This window comes from Triturus cristatus, chromosome 7 (genome assembly GCF_964204655.1).
Source record: "Triturus cristatus chromosome 7, aTriCri1.1, whole genome shotgun sequence".
Classification (NCBI taxonomy): domain Eukaryota; kingdom Metazoa; phylum Chordata; class Amphibia; order Caudata; family Salamandridae; genus Triturus; species Triturus cristatus.
In genome coordinates, this window is record NC_140590.1 from 1,143,072,733 (window position 1) to 1,143,093,241 (window position 20,509).

General features: G+C 44.7%; 1 protein-coding gene across 1 annotated transcript in view; it reads left to right on the forward strand.

Annotated features, from left to right (window-relative positions):
* Positions 1 to 4,642: 4,642 nt before the first annotated feature.
* Positions 4,643 to 20,509, forward strand: part of DDX41 (DEAD-box helicase 41) — a 138,852-nt gene continuing 122,985 nt past the window's right edge. The window contains exon 1 of the mRNA XM_085618327.1: positions 4,643 to 5,094. Coding sequence (XP_085474453.1) covers positions 5,068 to 5,094 — 27 coding nt within the window. The 5' untranslated portion in view covers positions 4,643 to 5,067. The remainder of the gene's footprint in view (positions 5,095 to 20,509) is intronic.

The following is a 20,509-nucleotide window of genomic DNA, read 5'->3' on the forward strand; positions in this document are numbered from 1 at the left end:
GACATGCCCAGCATCACGGGCCCTTGCCATCCTTTGCTCAGAGATCACGTACCCTGATACGATATTACCATCCTATAGCTACTCTCTTATACAAAGAGTGAGTATGTTTGATTAATCTAGAGCCTCACTTTATTAGCTTTTTGTTATCCCCTTGCAATAGGGAGCCTTAGTTACTCTGTGATTATCCTGGTTTATTTTTACTCATGATGAGCCAGGAGTAGCTGGGTGCATTGTAATGACTTATTTCTGGCCACCTTTGCTTTTATATGGCGCCTGTTTTGAGCCGTTAAAGTGTTTCTCTCATTGACGCATGTTATGTGTAGCTATGCGGACCCTTAATTTTCAGACCGGCCCCCACATGCCCTTATGAGGTGGATACCATGGCATATCACTCATTCGGAGGAGAGCTGCCCGCATGTTGTTGCGAGTTCCCAAGGTGCAGGTGCTATGGCATTTTGTTTTTAAACCTGTTGTCTCCATTATATCTTGTACATGTGTACGTGTAGGTTGTTTCTCATTGGTCAGTTCTCATGCCAGTTGTATCTTTTTCTTTATGGCTAGTGTTTGACCGATACCCACTACCGTACCAGTAGAATTGTCTCAGAGTGGATTCACTTAATAGAGAAAAAAAAATCGGAGTGGGCTCCCTTCTATATGCTTTGTATTTTTCACACATGTACAGTTATTGTTTATTAAAGTTTCTATTGCGAGCCATTTTTCTGTTCTTTGGGTTAGCTGCCGATTGCCGATTTTGAAGTCGCCTTTTGCAGCCTGCCCGAAGTTAAAGTTATACTAAGTGCTATTCTGGTGAGCCACTCCCTTTTATGTATATATATATATATATCTTGCGGCATTAGCTTATTTGGGGGGGCTCCAGTTTTACATCCGATATGTGATATCGGCATTGGTCCATCTCTTTATAAGGTTAAATATTTCCTCATTCAGGTCTGTGAAAAATTTGATGCTGTTTCTCGGTTTCTTTTTAGGTCTCGGCTGCGCTTGCGCAGTCTCGCTCCGAGATTTAATGACTTGGAGAAGAGGGGCTTGAACCCGCCCCTCTTCTCCCGTTCTCCATTGGCTGGCCTCGTAAATGCTGGCCAGCCACTGGAGAAGAGGTCAGTCACTCCGATTAGGCCCCGTCCTTTTCGGATCGGGGGCGTGTTTTTTGCGAGAAGTCTCAGGGAGGAGACAACAGCAAAACACGCCCCCGAATCCGAAAAGGACGCTGCCTTTCTCCGAGGCATTTCTGCTCTGCCTCGGAGAAAGGCGGTGGGCCTCTGATCCTCGGTGCCACCCATTGACGGACGCCTTGTTGTAAACATTACCACTTTGCATGATGTGAATTCCTAGCCCGTACCGATGATGTTTAAATGTGAAACTTCAAGGGCAAAGGAATGTTTGTAAAACAGGCGTGACAGTGTCACATTTGGTAAGCGGAATTTTCCGAAGTATTTAGAAGTATTCATTATCGTATTTCATGTCACGAATCATATAGGCCACTAAACCTAGTCTCTTTTTTGCATAAACACTGTAGCAATTTTGGAATCTGGATTTTGGTGCTTTTGAAGAGCGCCGCATCAACTAAACAACTCATTTTCGCAAAACTAAATAGTCGCAGTTTAATTTATGGAGGATCAACCCATCAATTTAGGGGCATATCTACAAGCCCCTTGCGTCACCAGTGCGTCACTTTTAACATGGGATTAAGTGACTCACCAGCTGCGCAAAGGGCTTGTAAATAAACCTCCAAATATTTTTACCTATTTACGCTAATTCTTTTGCGATGAAGTACTTTAAAAACTCCAACGGAACTAATTTCATAAGCGGTTTTTTACGGTCACTTAAGACAAGCACCAGTACCGCCACATCATGGCGGACAGGTTTACACTACACTGGCGAGAGCTATCTTAGTCCCTTTTTAGTGTCACTGCCTGCGTCCGTCACTGTTATTCGGTGCATGTAGAGAAGTACACTCCTCCTCCGCGGGCCATCGGTCAGAGGGACAGTCATGGCTGCTGCAAGAAGGGCCCGTGCTTACTTCCGCAGTGTCGTCCAATTCTCTGACCGAGATCTCTGCTGCTGATCTCCCCAGCTGGAGACGCAGGACGAAGGGGGGGAAGGAGAAACTCGGCTACCTCCGAAGCATGGTAACTGCACCTTCCCAGCGTAACGAAAGGGAGCGATATCCTATAAGATACTTTTATTTAGTAGGGATCAGCAGGATTTAGAAACACCACTGTTGTTACTGGCGCGAGCCGAGTTAGCTATGTAACGCCACTCACGCCCCGTAGCGATTAACCACGCAGTGACACATGCGGCTCCCAGGTGTTCACTTCCAAAGGTTCGGGACCTGCTCACTCAACCACTGTCAACCAAAACGCCCTCTAATTCATGGTCCGCTTTGTGTGCGTGTGCCCTATTGATTTTGAAATACTAGTACTAATCCCCAGTGTAGGCGGTTTACGGGAGAAAAATGTTTGGTATCTTGCCCGCCAGCAGAGGAAATGAGTTACTACCCAGAGTATGTTTACAGTTTATCGTCAGGAGCGGAGCCCAAATAAAATCCTAGGGGATGAGGGTGAGACGCAACTATGCTAAACTACTCCGAATAGTGGCGTATTTTCAGTGTTTTTTTATTTAAAATAATATTTTGTAGTAGATACAAGTTATAATCCATTTTTCTGAACTCTTCGTGTGAGACGAGCATAGGATTAAGTCACTGGTGTTTCTATACAGCTTTTTAGAGCACATTCTGTCGTTAGCTTTTTTTTAACAATGGCATCGGCAGATCCATTTTCACGCTTTTAAGCAACACCTATTGATTTTGTCAGTGCTCTGGTTATAAACAGCCAATGTGATATACACCTACGGTACCAGCAAGAGTAGCGACAGAGGAACGAGCATCCCACAGGACTGATGAAGGAGAGAGCAACTCGTTACCTCTACGCCCCTCGTCCTCAACCATGAGAAATGTCCCAATCAAAGGACAGGAAACAAAACAGGGAATACTATTTAAGTGGGCCGGGTCCTACCGGCTGTTCTAACAAGCATTTGCAATGCAATAGGTCTCGCTTTTACCCGAATTTGAGCTATTAACATTGTAAATGACAATGCGTTTTATTAAAGTTTAAAAAACCAAAGCATAAATAAAAGCCATTTGAATTATGCAACAGGAAAGGAGCCAATTATGTTGCAGGATTGACTAAATTATGGGGCACAGCAAGGCACATTATGCATCATAATGTGGTGCATGTTGTGATGGTATTGCTCAATTAGTTTGTCATTTTTACATATTAATACTGCATGAACGAAGGTTTTACACCATTAGTACCAGTTTAACACGCAAGTACAGCCATAAGCAACAAAGAGACCAGTTAACATTTGAACAGGAGGTGAAGTGGGTGCCACTTCTGCTTTGGCTCCCAAGATCAATGTGTATGTGTCTAGATCTATGTGTGTGTGTGGCTCTGTGTGTGTGTGTGTGTGTGGCTCTGTGTGTGTGTGGCTCTCTCTGTGTGTATGTGTGGCACTCTCTGTGTGTGTGTGTGTGGCTCTCTGTGTGTGTGTGTGTGTGGCTCTCTGTGTGTGTGGCTCTGTGTGTGTGGCTCTGTGTGTGGGTGGGTTTGTGTGTGTGGCTGTGTGTGGGTGGGTTTGTGTGTGTGGCTCTGTGTGTGGGCGCAAATGCAATAGGTCTCGCATTTGAGAGTGATTAAGCTATTGACATGGTAAATAACAATGCAGTTTCTTTTAAATGTTTCAACAACAAAAACATAAACAAAAATAATGTCATGAGCAATGCCAATAGCTCTAACTTTAACAATGCCGAGACCATTGCATTGTAAATGCTTGTTATTAATTCTTTCCACGTTTTGAGCACTTATAGCCTATTTTCTGCGAACATTTCGGGGTCTTGTTTAGCTTCTCCAGCAATGTTAAATGCTTTAAAACCACACAAGTCACAAACGTACTCAATTACAACGCCAATAGCTATAACTCACCAATACGAGACCGATAGAATTGCAAATGCTTGTTGTTTGATGCATTTAAATTGTTATGTCTGCCAATTAGTGTGAATTATGAATCAAAGAATAAGTACCCCTGAAAAGATCTCACAAGCTCGGCCTCCTGCACTCAGCCCGGAACCGCCTTATCTTCCAATTCTTGTAATACAGTTTTAGACGAGGGGCGACTTCAAAATATTTAGTTTTGGGGGTTCAGAGCAAAAAGGTTGAAGATCTATGCAATAAGAACTGCGCGAAACCGAGTCCAACCACAGCTCACTCTCATATGTGAGACCTGCTAAAGACTATCCTCCATCGACCCTTCGTCGTACAGAATAGTAGACAGCAACAGCCTACGAAGCATGTGCAACTACCAGCCCGACGCAGGCGATAAACCCATATCAAATATACAACTCAGGCAAGCAAGCAAAGCCCAACCAGCTCCAAACGAGCAGCATAATTGGATCGCTGTAAGATGACGACACCGGAGAGCACGTGAGAAGGCTCCATAACCAATCACCGCTTGAGAATTTGCTTGGCGCATTAGGATTGGCTAGGATGACCCAACGCGTCAATCCGAGGTCCTGTTACATATTTATATTTATACTTTCCACTCCTAGACGACTCCGAGAATAGTATTTACTCTTGTGATTGGTTCATACGTAACCCGGAAGTGTTAATATTATGAAGCAATTACGTCCTTTAAAAATATCAACACTGGGACAGCCATCAGGCTGAATTGTGTTGTAATTGCATTTAAGTAGTGCACGGACGGTCCCTGTAAGTAGCTAACTGGTGGTCACTTTAGGGTTGGACTAGTGGAGGCTTTGCAATTGCACCACTCCAGTGAAGTAATCGGGACATGTGACTTGAAGTTTGTGATGATCTGGCTGAGTGTAGTAACTAAGAATCGACGTGAGAACAGCAAGTAGATTTATTTTCTAAGAAACATCGGGAGCCAAGTTGCGTTAACGATCACCAAGTCATCACGTTCTAAATACAGCACGAGGAATAATGTTGTGACAGCCTGTGGCGAGGCAACGTGTACTCACACATAAGGAAAGAAATGGAACAGGGAAAGGAAAAGAACAAGGTAAATAATAATGACACATGCTTTCAACGTACCTATTATGAATATCACATCTTCTCCCTTACAAAAAAGAGAATTTAGTTCATTTACACAGCATTTTAGTAATTCCTTGAAGGACACCGCTTCGTTCGTAGCCCACACTTTCCATAACACCAACTAGCCATCATTGTTGAGATAAGCGCAAACCAAGGGGGTTTAGGAGCGTCCTCCGGAGAACACTTAGACAGACCCATTACTTGTGTCTCCTTATTCATTGGGGATAGGCGTACACATGAAGCTTGCTCTCGCATCGCTAACAACACGCAAGTCATTCACCATTGCCTATTTGCTAACAGATGGGCGGATCCATTGACTTTCACCACCTAAAATTATTGACTATATCTGTCCTTGTGGGTTTTATGTTTAGTGCGCTTGATTCTCACCCGATCACCTAGTTCGATGCCTAGTCTCTTCATTGCATTTCTTTAATCGGAATTCTCATTGGGAAACCCGTTGATACCATTGACCTGACCATTGCTTTCAAGATGGTGAAGAGACATTTTTGTGTGCGAGATACCACTGAAAATAGAAACATGGACGCTTTTTGGGCTAGGAATTGGACTCCATTGACACTATCCTATTGACCCGGGAACCTCTCCCATGAAAATACATGTTTTAGAAAACCCAGCATTTACTTGGTTATGGGATTTGATACACATTTAATTTCTGCTCACTTACTGTAATAATTCAACCATTGATGTGGTCTGCCACTTGTCAATGGCAAGTTATTCATCTGCCCAAAATAACAATACATCCTTTCTTCCAAGGGCCATCTAGCAATTTGGCAGGCGTCAGTGGTGTGAAAGCGTTTTTGATAATTCGAACATAATGCTTAATTTAGATATGTTTAAGTTAGCCTGCCATTGAATCAAACAGCTTGCATTGACATCATTCACATTTGCAGGAAGAAAGTGCACTTTTATTTTATGTGAACAAGCATTCGACAATGTGTGCTTTTCTTTTTCTGAAAATCAACATATTAGAAGCCTTGTTTGTGGTATTGTTACTGAATTAATATAATTGTATTAATGTATGTTGCTATTTTTCAGGCCATTTTTCTAGGCTCAAACGGAAGAGCCTTTCATTCACTGAACGTGTTATTGTTTAAGTTACATAAATATACTGCTATCTCCTATGCACACTTCTTTATTAATATACAGCGAAATATGTGTTTATCAGAAGTATCTTATTTGATTTATCCTGAGTATTTGAAAAGTGATTGGTTTAAATGAATGCTACTTTGTTAATCCAGTACTATTATGTCGTCACCAAGCATTGCACTATTATCCTCACTAGAAAGTTCTTCTATTTTTTCCCCCCACTCTGAATAAACAATCCTGCAATTTTCATTCTAATTTGTCTATTTTGCAGAAACTTTTTGATTTGTCTAATTTGGATGAAACTTTTGTTGACGCAACTTTGAGAGAATATTTCGAAACAACTGTGAGTTGCTCTTTGGTGTTTTGTTTTAGTTGGATACTAAGTAACTCTTCTCTTGTCTTGAGCGTGCAGCGGTCTTTGGCTTGTTGTAGTACCTGTTATGTTATATAGTTTATAAAGCGCATGAATCACCCCCGAAGGGGACTCTCAGCGCTGGTAGAACTGTGCGGGGGTGATGCGGCAGTATCATTCCGAGAAAAGGGTGGTCTTTAGTAACTTTCTGAACCCAAGATAGTCGGAGCACTGTCTGAGCGGGAGGGGCAGTTGATTCCATACCAATGGAGCTTGGTAGGAGAAAGATCTACCTCCCAATCGTGCTCTCTTAATCCTCGGAATGAGTAACAGCGATTTAGAGCCAGACCTCAGGTCGCGATTGGGGATGTACTGATGGAGCCTTTCAGTTAGATAAGAAAGGGCCGGGGCCCCACAATGCTTTGTGAGTCAGGCAACAAAGTTTAAACTTGACTCGTTTCCTCACTGGTAACCAATGCAGTTGCCGAAGCAGCGGGATAGAGGCAGATCTGCCTGAAGCTTTGGTGACCAGTCGTGCTGCGGTGTTTTGCACCACTTGCAGATGGTTAAAGGCAGATTCATTAGCAGCGACCATTAGTGCATTGCAATAGTCCAGTTTATTTAATACCAGGGCCTGGACAAGTGTCCTGCGAAAAGAGTCCGAGAGATAGGGAAGAGCTTTCTTCAGAAGGCGCAGAGTGAAGAAGTATGCACTGACGGTGTAAGAAACATGGTCCTTCATGGACATAGCCTGATCGAAGCGAACGCCAAGATTTTTTACTGTGAGCTTAGGCGACGGGACGGGCCCCAAACTCAGTAGGCCACCAAGTTGGTGACCACATGATGGAGGCTTCTCCATAGAGGATGATCTCTGTTTTGCTGGCATTCAGCTGCAGGAAATTGCTACTCATCCACTCCGAGATGGCCAGCATACCTTGGGAGAAACAGGTTTGAGCAGTCAGTGAGAATTTATCAAATGGGAAAATAAGTTGAGTGTCATCCGCATAAGATATGGGGATGATATCCAGGATATCCACGTGTTTTAAATCTGTGTATCATCTTATCAATTTGGTCTTTGGCTTTTTCAGGATTGGAGACGATTCTTTTTACTCTTAGCAACTGTGTGTATGGCAAATGTTGTATAAGAGGTTTTGGATGAAAGCTTTGAAAATGAAGGGTGTTGTTTCTGTCACTTTTCTTATGGTATAGGTTGGTTTCAAAGCCTGTGGTTGTCCTGGTTATTTTTACATCTAAAAATGTGATGGATTGTTCCTGTATCTCAAAGGTGAATTGTATGCGTTTGTCTATTTGGTTTAGTTTATGCAGCTGTTCAGTGAGGATCGTTGCTGGGACTTTCCATAGGATAAAGATATCGTCTATAAATCTTAAAAACAACTTTGTGTGGGTAGCCCATGGTTGTACGGTTAAGATGTTGTCTTCCTCGAAGCGGATCATAAAAATATTAGCATACGCTGGGGCGGCACAATTTCCCATGGAAGTGCCGGTCTTTTGTTGAAACCAGTCATCTTGCCATTTGAAATAACTGTGTAGTAGAGTGAATTCCATGAGTTCCATCAGAAAAATCTTCAAGCTTTCATCATAATTCACATTTAGTAACGCTTGCTCAACTGCCTCTATTCCTAGCTGGTGAGGGATGGATGTGTACAGTGAATTAACATCCACTGTGCACAGTAAGATTTCCTAATTTTCTGTGATAGCAATTTGATTCAATTTTTGAAGAAAGTCGGTGGTGTCTTTTATAAATGTTCTCATGGCCATAACACATGGTTGCAGGTGGCGATCCAAACATTTCCCCACTGGTTCATGTAAGCTTCCTTGTGTGGTTACTATGGGACGGCATGGTGGTCTGATTGGGTGTTTGTGTATTTTGGGTACCATGAATAACACTGGACTTCTTGGGTTGGATTGTATTAAATACTTTTTAACTTTGTCATTGATCATCCCTTTGTCAAAAGCTTTGTGGACAATGGTTTGCAAGATTTCCAAGAATTGTTCCGTAGGGTTCATGTCCAATTTCATATATGTGTCAGAGTCCTGTAAATGTGTCATTACCTTCTCGTTGTAATAGCTGGCGTTCAGAATAACTAACGCACCCCCTTTATCAGCTTTCAAGCACATTATGTCAGATTTTTGTGATATGGCTTTCACTATGCCCAATTCTTTTGCCATGAGATTGCTTTGTTTAGACCGTTTAGAGCAGTTGAGTTTAGCTAGGTCTTGTTTGACTAGAGATTCGAACATGTCCAGACTTTTGTCGCTAAGCGGTGCCATGTAAGTGCTCTCTATTTGTAGTCCTTTTAAGGGGTCCTCATCTCTATCTTTTGGAGATTCGACAACATTTTCAAACCAGCATTTACAATGCAATGGTCTCGGCATTGGTAAAGTTAGAGCTATTGGCATTGCTCTTGACATTATTTTTGTTTATGTGTTTGTTTTTAAAACATTTAAAGAAACGGCATTGTTAAAAACAAAAACAAACAAAAATAATGTCATGAGCAATGCCAATAGCTCTAACTTTAACAATGCCGAGACCGTTGCATTGTAAATGCTTGTTATGCAGTGCTTTGTGCGCATGTCACAGTAACTACAAACCAGCATTGGCAAACCCAATGTATCTGGACTTGGCAAGCTGTCGCAATGGATATTTTGCAAGCGGCACAAAAACAAAAAGAGAAAACAGGCAGCTACCTGACCAATCCACTATATGCTTGCAATAAATATTGTGAAATTAAAAATAATAACATCGGACTGTTTTACTGGTGATGTTTTGTCACAAGCATTTCAGTTGTATCGTGCATTTTATTATTATGTGACAGGGAGAAGAAAAAAATCAACACCGAACAAAACAATTAAGTTAAGGGGAACACTTATAAAAACAATGTGTTAGGTTGTGTCTCCCAGACCGTGCAAGAGGTCTGGTTGCACACAGAGGCGCAACTAGAGCCCAATTTCGAGGGGGGTGGGGCTAAGACATTTTTTCGCGGGGGGGGGGGGGTGCTGGCCTGAATCTTGAAGCAATAGGCAGAGTGGAGCTGCAGGGGCTCTTAGAAGGGGTGAAACACCAGCGAGGCCTCATTAACATGCAAATGGTCTTTCAAAGACCTGTGAAGTGCTCGGGTGCGGCTGTGTGGGCACTGGGAAGCTGTCTCATCCCGGGCTGCCACACACGGGGGGGGGGATGAAGCCCTTTGAGTCCAATTGGTGTTGCGCGCCCGGTCCCTGGGGACGGAGCTGAGGAAGTAAAGGGGGTGGGGGGAGGAGTAGAGAGGTGGGAGCAGAGAGGGGGCACAGACTCCAGGAGAGGGAGCATGAGATGAACAGCGAGTGAGTGGGCAGGAGAGAGTGGACGGGAGGGGTGAGAGAGAAGGAGACAGGAGTGCGCTGAGGTGGACAGCTCGCTGCCTGCCTGACTGCGGCGGAGGTGCTGCCCCACGGCTCTGCAGCATCCGGGGTCCTAGAGGTGTCCGGCACCGCGGAGCCCACAGCAGCCCCCGGACCCTGGCCGGGCGCCCCCCGCTGGAATGCATTCACCGGCTACCCTCCAGCGGACCCCGGGGACAGAGCCCGGACCGGGAATCCCGGACAGGCAGCTCACGACCGGCGACCATGTGGCCCCGGGTCCCCCTGCCCAGCCTGCTGCTCTGCTGCGCCACCCTCCTGCCCTCTATGTCATGTATTGTCCACAAATGATAAAGTCACCAGTTAGGAAAATCCATGTTTAATTGCTATTGACACTTCTAATATAGCCCGGAGGGATAATGTGCTTGCTGCCGAGACTTGTTTAATGTACAGGAGGAGGGACCCATCCCAGTGAGCTAGCGAATTAGTTTGTGTAGCTGTCACGGGAGCCTTTGAACACTGCAATTTACAAGACACGTGTTAAATTCAAATGGAGATACCTCTGTGGGTCAATGCACCTAATGGCGGGGTCTGTTTAGATTTTGAAGCTCACAGGCTCAAACCCCTGCACTCAGACCTGAATCTTTTTGTTATTGCTTAATTAATACCGTGTACATGTGCTGATGAAAAATATCGTATTGGCTGCATTCCAGAGCAAAAGCTGATGCATTTGTGACCCGCTGAATAATAACACGGCGCTTGTGTAGTGCTTACTGTCGTCGCGTGTGGTTTGAGGAGCTATAAGTAACAAGTTATTGCTACTCAACTTAACGGCAATAATTTCAAACAACTTGCAAGGGCGAGCGTTTGCTCAACCCCTCCGTGACCAAACCTGCAGACCACTGAATGTTACACAAATCTCAGCACCCAGCAAGCGCTTTATCCTGCGGAACTATATCACCAGCATCTGGGGGGTACAGCACTAGCAGGAAGACCCGGCGGACTCAGGGAGAGTTGGGCTGTGAAGGCCTCGGTGCCTGCCTTGAGTCCTTCCCGCGTATCCCAGAGGGCAGTGCCCAGCTCAGCCCTGTGGTGCCCGGGTGAGCGCTGAGGGGAAGAGAAACACCACTGCTTCTCCTGGCCTCGGCCGGAGGAAAGGCCTGCTGGGATTGGAACCTGTGACTCACGAGTCACGCAAACACTCTCCTCAGTAGGCGCTAAGCACAGTTTTCAACCTAACCGTGATTCAAACCTGCAGTTTTACGGACATCTCTGCAACAGCCGCATTACCCACTGAGGTATCTTCCTGGTACGTTTCACACTCCTACGTGGTAGTGTGTGTGTTAGCATCCAAGCGAACGAGGGGTTGTTTACTTCGCCGAGCAGAGAAAACAGAGAGGAGGGGCAGGTTGGCAGGACAGTCTGATAAACACACAGGCTGTGACCGAGCTCTCCGAGTGCAGGGATTAGGGTCGACCTCCTGTGGGGCCTGCATTTCTAAGAACTCGGTCTGTTGTTTGAATTAGGCCGTCCAGAATCCACAAAGGCCTCGGTGTGCGACCCGCCCACCCCACACCCTGATGTCCAGCCACACAGGGCTGCCTGCCCGCCCCCTGCCAGCTACCCAAAACAGCTGAGTAACCTTCCCTCTCAGAGCCCTTTGGCACACAAACACGCGCAGGGCAGCGGGTGCCATATGGCGGCAAAGCTCCCCCGGACAAAGTCCCGCTACCTCTCCTGCCCGCAGAGCACATCCCAATGAAAGGTGCAGAGCTCCGTGAAGGCTGCAGAACCAGCAGCTGAGCGACAGAACCGGCGCATAAAGCAGATCTCGGTGAAAGGTGCTGAAACCGACCAGCAGAGCTACGTGAAGGCTGCAGAACCAGCAGCTGAGCGCTAGAACCGGCGCATAAAGCAGATCTCGGTGAAAGGTGCTGAACCGACCAGCAGAGCTCCCTGAAGGCTGCAGAACAAGCAGCCGAGCGCTAGAATTGGCCCACAAAGCAGATCTCAGTGAACGGTAAAAATCTGACCAGCAGAGCTCCGTGAAGGCTGCAGAAGCAGCAGCTGAGCGCTAGAACCGGCGCATAAAGCAGATCTCAATGAAAGGTGCTGAACCGACCAGCAGAGCTCCCTGAAGGCTGCAGAACAAGCAGCTGAGCGCTAGAACTGGCCCACAAAGCAGATCTCAGTGAACGGTAAAAAATCAGCTCCGAGGACAGGACAACGACAAAAGCATACTTTCAAAACATTTTATTTATAAACAATATGCTGATTTTTTAAAATTTTATTTTAAACACAGGGGGAGAGGACAAGCACACCACCGCCTTTCTCCGAGGTCAAGAAGAAATGCCTCGGAGAAAGGCAGTGGCGGATTCGGATTCGGGGGCGTGTTTGTCTTTTCTCTCCTCCAGCCATTGGCTGGAGGAGAGAATGAGACTTTCTTTAAAAAACACGCCCCCGATCCGAAAAGGACGGGGCATGATTGGAGTGACGGGACCTCTTCTCCAATGGCTGGCCAGCATTTACGAGGCCAGCCAATGGAGAACAGGGCAGAAGAGGGGCGGGTTAAAGCCCCTCTTCTCCCAAGTCATTATCTCTCGCGAGCGAGACTGCGCAAGCGCAGCCTTCGCTAGCCGAGACCTAAAAAGTGTCGTAGTCTAAGTTTTCTCATGAGCTTGAAGAAGCTTATGTTTAATTCCAGATTGTTGGTGCCAGTGGTAGGTACAAAGGAAGTTCCCTTTTGGAGTATTTTTAGTTCAATCTCACTTAATTGATAATCAGAAATGTTGATAACGAAGTTATCTGTTGAGTCCCCTTCTTGCTTTTGTCTTTCTTCGATGTCACTGTGCGGGTTTGTGGTAATTCTTTGTCTTTGTCCTTGGGTTTTTCTTTTACTCCTCCTGGGTCGTCTTGATCATCTGGGCCTCCCTCTAACAAAGGAACTCCAGTAATAGCTGAACTTGGTCCTGGTGTTGGTGATGAGCTTGGAGCTGTGATAGATATGGGTATTCTGTCCTTTTTCGGTTGACCTATTATGTCACTGTCTGAAGAGGAGGTGTCGGTATTTTGAGTGTAAGGTTTGTTTTGTCTTCGTTTAGCATAAATATGAGCCCATTTGTAGACTTCCCCCATTTTATAATCGATTTGTATCCCTTCGGAATTTTCGAATTTTGCATTTGTTGACTTCTAGGGTGTGCTTGGAAAGTTGGTTGTTAATGTCTTCCAATGTTTTTGTTAGTTCTTCTGCCGTTATGGATTTATCCAGTTCAGCCTTGACGTTAGAATTTTCTGTAGCTAGCTCTTCCAAGATATTCGAAAGTTCCTCAATGATTAATAGGATTAGATCCAAAGAACACTTATTTATTATTGCGAACCATCGGTCCTAGAATTTTTGCACATTTTTACACAACAAAGGTTTCAATGGTATCCTCAGTCCTCTGGGTATTCACTGTGTTTTGTGGTACCTGATCATGGTACTGGCGTGGAGGCGTTAGTTGATTTCTTTTTTGATAAGTATAATAGCTGTTGAATGTTTTGTTCTTTGGTACGACTAGCAGTAAAGTCGGTGGCTTCCTCATATATCAGAGCGTAGATTCGGGACGCTTCGTCATTTCCGAAGGCAAAAGATTCTGCTCTGATTTCCGTCAAGTTAGACATCTCTTCAAATGACATGATGTTTGATGATGTGCTGCTCACTTTGTTCCGAAGGAAGAAAATGGATCAACAAGGGTTTAGTGTGCGCACTACCTGTTGATCCTAGATAGTGCGCACGCTAAACCCTTGGTCATCTACTTTCCCTGGCTGCATACATTGAAACAGCTGTGCTACATTCCTGAACTTTTCATCGTGACGCCACCGAGGGATCTTTATTTGATCTAACTCTACGTTTTATGTGGATTTAAGTTCTTGAACTCGATTTTATGACTTTGTTTTGGGCAATTTATATTAGTGTGCCTGTATGAGCCCGTGTGAAGATCTCATGTCACTCTCGCCCCATATTGGAAGAACTGGACAACACTGCCATCTACTGGTTATTTTTTTAATTGAATATAAAAATTGCTTTTGCATTTTCTCTTTATTTGATCTAACTCTACGTTTTATGTGGATTTAAGTTCTTGAACTCGATTTTATGACTTTGTTTTGGGCAATTTATATTAGTGTGCCTGTATGAGCCCGTGTGAAGATCTCATGTCACTCTCGCCCCATATTGGAAGAACTGGACAACACTGCCATCTACTGGTTATTTTTTTAATTGAATATAAAAATTGCTTTTGCATTTTCTCTTCAGGTTTTAAGTTGCTCGGTACTGAACTGACTACCGGTAGTCAACTTGGATATCAAGTCTGATATCTTTTTTTGAATTTTTTTTTAGGTTTCACATGCACAAACAGCTTATTATTAATCACATAGGTGAAACCTAATGCATTTACCACAGCTTGTTTTCTTTCTTGCATTTACAACATGTGGTAACCACTGAGACTCTTATAATATTTCTAATATTTCTTTGACCTCCTTCTGAACTGACAAAGGAATATCTCTGCCTGATAGTTCGAGTCAGTTCTTCAGAATGATTTTATGTTTAAGTACTACAAATACCCCAGTTTGGAGTTGAATACTGTTTTATACTGTTACGTTTGTGCCAAGTTCATTTCCTTGAATATTAAGTACTTAAAGTGGTTTGCCGGGATTAATAGGCATCTGCGGTTTCTAAAATTCCAGGCAACCAAAGATGTTATACCCTTGTGACAGCTTCCCTTCTCTCAAACATTAGTTTAACTTGGAACCTGTCTTTCAGTTTTTATTTTGTGACCACCACAGGCTCAAAGAATGATTAAGGTAGACTTTTTTAAGGTTCCTTTTCACAAAGATATTCAAATGTTTCTTTTGAAATTATTGTAATACTTGAGCCTGTATTTACCAAGACTGTTACTGTGGTTTCATTCAAGAGCATGTTGCACTTTGTTCATTCTCATCATCATTCCTCTCAATAGTCTCCACGAACAGTACTTAATAAATACTCTAAATTTTGCTCCACTTCCATCATATCATTGTCTTTCTTTCACTGTATACTCTTTCCTTTTGCATTACATCCTATATGTTTTGGCCTAGTGCCCTTTTTTTCACCACAATTTTGCATTCTATTCCTATGGATGTGCAATTTCTGGATGATGTAAACGGTTTGTTGGACCACACCTGAGGTATGTGGTATTGTTTCTTGTTTTTCCATATTCAGCATTCTTGCTGGGTTTTTTACCCCTGCGAATCATGTTTATTCCATCCAGCTGTGTTTCCAGCTTCTTCAGTTGTTTAATTCTTTTTTCTGATCTTTGGACACTCTCTTAATTGTGGAGAAAACCTTGTCCGGAGAAGGGTCTTTGTGGTATAGACGTCTTTACTGAACCTTTGTACAAGTTGTTATGTATCACTATCTGATCCTTGATCATTTCATCAATGTCTTTAAATGCACTGGTGCTGGCCAGCATCCTTAGGGTTGCTGTACACGCTTCAATAGTTTCTTTAATATTGTCAGGCCGATTTTCATTATAAAAAGATCAATGATTTCTCTATTATATCACCCACTAACTCTCAGTTCTATATATGTAAAATTCTTGTTCTTCTACTTTGAATCTCTTTTGTCTTCCAATCTGCTCAGACCATCTCACAGCACTGAGCCACTTGCCTATCCCCTTGTGCGTGTATGTAGTGGAACCTGGATTTTTGGGTCTTGTGCTTTTACCTCGGCAAGCTCGTTAAGTGTTGGCATTGTGCGTACTTAATGCGCAGCAGCAATACACATGACAGGAATTTAAGTTAGTTTTGACGCACCCTTGAACTGGTGGAGCAGACTTTGGTTTACTGGTAGTTTGAGCTAGTGAAGTTTCTGGGATTCAATGAAGGGACAAAGTCTGGGAAGGCAAACGCCGTATTTTATTATCATTAACTCCCTTTCATTTATTGAAACTGCCCTTGCGGGGCCAAGCACAGCCTGGCGTGCCTCATGCACAGCTTGGCGTGCCTTGTGCATAGCTTCGCATGCCTCGTGCACACCGCCGGATTCCCTTGGACAGTGTTACAAACACCCTTCTCAAGCACTTGCAATAGGTCGCCCGAGAACACACAAGGCGTTTAATTATAATACATGAAGGGCTATTTTACATCTCAAAGGTACATTAAAAATGCCAAGGCTAAGTTCTTTAACTCCCATATTAATTGCTAGAAAAAAACTATCTTTTTTTATCACTGCAGCAGACTTTTTTACGTTTCCTGACTCAGAAAGTGTACCAAGCCTACCGGCTTTGTCACTGATTCTTGTTAGTGCATGAATTGGTGGAATATTCTATTTACAAAAGCAAGGATAAACAAGCATTTGCAATGCAATAGGTCTTGCATTTATGTGAGTTTGAGCTATTGACATTGCAAATGACAATGCCTTTTAGTTTTGTTTTTAAAACATAAATAAAAGGCATTGTTATTTACAATGCCAATAGCTTAAACTTGCGTAAATGCGAGACCTATTGCATTGCAAATGCTTGTTATGGAAGGGGCACAGTGCAATATGAACTGAGGCATAGCCACACAAAGCGATTTGCCTAGGAGCACTCATTTTGATCAAGTTGGGTAGGTGAGCTTAAAACCCCAGTTTTTTTAGGTCCAATGTCTTCTGCTTGGTCACTAGACTAGAGCATGATAATGAAAATGCTGGTTAAACAAATTCTTTTTTTTTAAAATATCTTTTTATTTAACAAAATTCGACATAAAAGTACAGTACTGTAGACATGACGTGGAATTATAGTGTAGACAATTACCTATACAGATGCAGTAGGATAATTCATTGGAAATCACGGTGAAGGGGCATCATCACAATCCAAATTATGGGGTGGAACACAAATATTACCACGGTAGTTATTCCAGGGATCCCAAATCTTGGACCATTTCCAGGGGCAGCCTCGGGCAATGTACACCGTCTTTTCCCTCAACATACACCAATCGAGGTCTTTCTTCCAGTCTGCAATTTTGAGTGCATGTGAGGCCTCCCCCAGAGCTGAGCAATGTTTCTTTTGGCAACCATGTAGCCAAGCGTGACCCATTGTGTAGTGTGATTGGTGAGATCAGTAGGCTTCCAGATATTAAGGAGGCATCTACGCGCTTCCGGACGAAGCACAACTCCCTGAGCCTCTCCCATCACCTCGTGTATCTTCAGCCAGTATTCTTGGATAGACTCACAGTACCATATTATGTGCATGTACGTGCCCAGTTGGGTGCATCCGCGCCTGCACGACCCATCCGTTGGCCCTCCCATGTGTAATAATTGGGGACCTGTTATGTAAATTCTGTGCAGTATCTTCAGTTGTACTAAGCGGGGACGTGCTGGGATTGCAACAGTTTTGGGGGAGGAGACTGCCACTTGCCAGTCTTCGTTGTCTAGCTCGATACCATCTCTGGCCCATTTTCCGCGCAGTGAGTGCAGAGGGTCTTCCATATTGTTAATGCGCTTCCGATAAGTAAGGGAGATGGCTTTTTCAGGCAAGTGACCGTCGAGTAATCTATCCTCTAGTGGGGTTGAGTCTGGAGGAGAGGAGCTTCGGGGCAGTACTGATCGAAACGCGTGTCGGACTTGTAGATATCGGAAATGTTCCGAGTCTGCCAACTCGTATTGACGCTGGAGAACGTTGAAGGGCTTCACGTCACCTGCGACCCAGAGGTCTTTTATATGGGATATTCCTATTAGTTCCCATTTGTCGAAGCCCTTTGTGTTCCCAGGACTCCCAGGTCCTGAGAATCCCATAAAGGCGTAGCAAGAGTAAGCTTATGGCTCCAACCAAGTGATTTAGTAGCAGAATGCCAGATTCCAACTGCGTGTCCAATGGGACCTGTAAGTGGATACCGGCCTGGTTTGGAATAAAGTGCTCGACTGTAAGCACCGTTGGGGAGAAGCCATCTATCCATATTGAATCCCGGGTCGTCAAAGCGGCCATATGTACCGTGGTTTATGGCTGCAAGGTGCGCTGCCCAGTAATATTTTTTAATATCCGGCAGTCCGATCCCTCTATCATACCAGTTGAGCGTGAGTTTTTGTAGAGCAATACGTGGTTTTCCGTCCCATAGGAGTTCCCGCTGGAGCCCTTCTATTTCTTTAAAGTACGAGTTTGGGACAGGGTCGGCCGAGTTTTGTAATGCATACAAGAAGCGGGGTAAGGACATCATTTTAAAAAGGGCCGCCTTGCCCAAGAGGGAGAGTGGGAGCGACTTCCAGTTCGCTATGTCTCGTTGGAGTCTTTGCAGTTGGGGGACTAGGTTACGGGCATATCGGAGGGAGTGATCAACAGAGACGAATATTCCCAGGTATTTGAAGCCCTCCGTGACTACCTGTATTGGGCAATTTAAGGGCAACGGAGGAGGACTCCCCCAAAGGACATAGAGGAGAGATTTCTGCCAATTGATACCAAACCCGTAGTATCTGCCGAAAATGGCTAAGATATTGAGAACAGCGATCAGAGACTTCTTGGGGGACGTGAGATATAACAGGACATCATCAGCGTATAGAGAAATACGGTCCTTCCAGTCCGGGGACCATCACATTCCTCAAAATACTGAACCTTTCCGGATCCATGGTGCGAGGGGCTCCAGGGCCAGTGCGAATAATAAGGGAGACAGGGGACATCCCTGTCGAGTCCCTTGGCTGAGTGTAAAGGCCTCTGACTTTTTGTTATTTACAACAACTTGAGCCATGGGTTCACAGTATAACAGGCGCACCCATCGGATTAATCCCGGCCCAATCCCCAATTTTGCGAGTACAGCAAATAGATAGGGCCACTCTACCGTATCAAATGCCATGGTGGCCTCAAGGGAGACTATGATCGCCTGCTCTCGTATGGTAGATGCCCTACCCAGAACGCCGTGGACCCTGCGCAGATTTAACGCGGTGTTTCTACGTGGCATAAATCCTGATTGGTCAGGATGTACTAGGTCCCCTATGACTTTGATCAATCTGTTGGTGAGTAGTTTAACGAGGATTTTGGGCTCTGCATTCAGCAGAGATATGGGGCGATAGGAGGCACAGTTGGTCTTGGCTTTACCTTCCTTATAAATTGTGATAATAGTTGCAATTCTCTGATCCAGAGGTAGTAACCCCTGTTCAAGGCTGTCTTCGTACATAGCTTTTAGATACGGGGCAAATTTATCTGGTCGGAGCTTGTAGAGTTCTATGGGGAGGCCGTTGGGTCCAAGGGCCTTGTCCGGATGTAGAGCTCGTATCGCAAGTGCTAATACGTCAGTGGAGATATCGCTGTCCATGAATGCTCGGTCCTCATCAGATAGCGTGGTAAGGGAGATGTCTCTCAGGAGATCTGAGGAATGGTCTTCGGTGAATGGTGCCACCGAACTGTATACTGTGCGGAAGTGCTCTGCGAACTGGTTAACTATGTCTTGGGGGGGGGGGGGGGGGGGTCTGTTATAGGGGACATATCGGCACCTTTAAGCAATGGTACGAGCCTACTAGCATACTCCTTTTTGTCAAGCCAGGCGATTAGTTTTCCGGCCTTGTCCCCCCAGTCGTAGATACGGCCCATCCTGTCCTGCCCCATTGTCTTGGCACGGTCAGTAGCTAACGCCCTATACTCGTCCTGACGGAGACGGAGTAAATGAAGGGCTTCAGGTGTGATATCTGAACCCATGTCTTGTTCAAGACGATAAACCTCTTGTTCCACGTTGGAAATGTCTTTGAGTTTGTCTTTTTTGGACCCCGCTATCAGGGAGAGGGCCTGACCTCGGAGAACCGTTTTGAAGGCTTACCACAGTGTCTGCGGAGAGTCAACGGTATCTTCGTTCTCCATAAAATAGTTATCTATGGACTTAACTAGGTCTTTGCGTATTTTCGGATTTTTAAGATACCACGGGTTGATAGGGGCAACCCTTCCTACTTGTGTTTGGTCTAGAACTATGTGAACCCATAGTGGAGAGTGATCAGAAATGCCCCTGGCTACGTGTCGGATCTCATGGATATTCGTGACCTGTGGGGCGGGAACAATTATATAGTCCAGGCGAGAGAGACTGTTGTGCGCTCTGGAATGGAAGGTGTGTTGGATTTTGTCCGGGTTGTATGTCCTCCATCCATCCACTAGCCCCATAGCCTCTAGGAATCTGGAAAAGGAGTGTGAAGTGTGAGATAGAGTGCGAGGGGGGTGTCTGTCCAGTGAGCCAGAGAGTACTGAGTTAAAGTCTCCGCCAAGCACCAGCTGCCCTTCAGGCAACGCTAGTAGTATAGCGCTTAGATCGGTGAATGTTGTGGATTGTAGGCCTGGCGGAGCGTATATAGACATAAAATTAATGGTTTGACCCTCCCATGTACCTGTGTTCCCGACATATCTGCCCCGGTCATCAGTCCAGGTGGACGTGAGTGACAGGGAAAATGATCTTTTTTACATGATGCCTACACCCCTTGAGCTAGACGTAAAACCCGCGTGTGCAACCATCGAGTACCCCCACCTATGCATAGCCTTGCATGTGTTCCCAACCAAATGAGTTTCCTGAAGCAACACGATGTCTGGCATTAGTCTCTTGACAT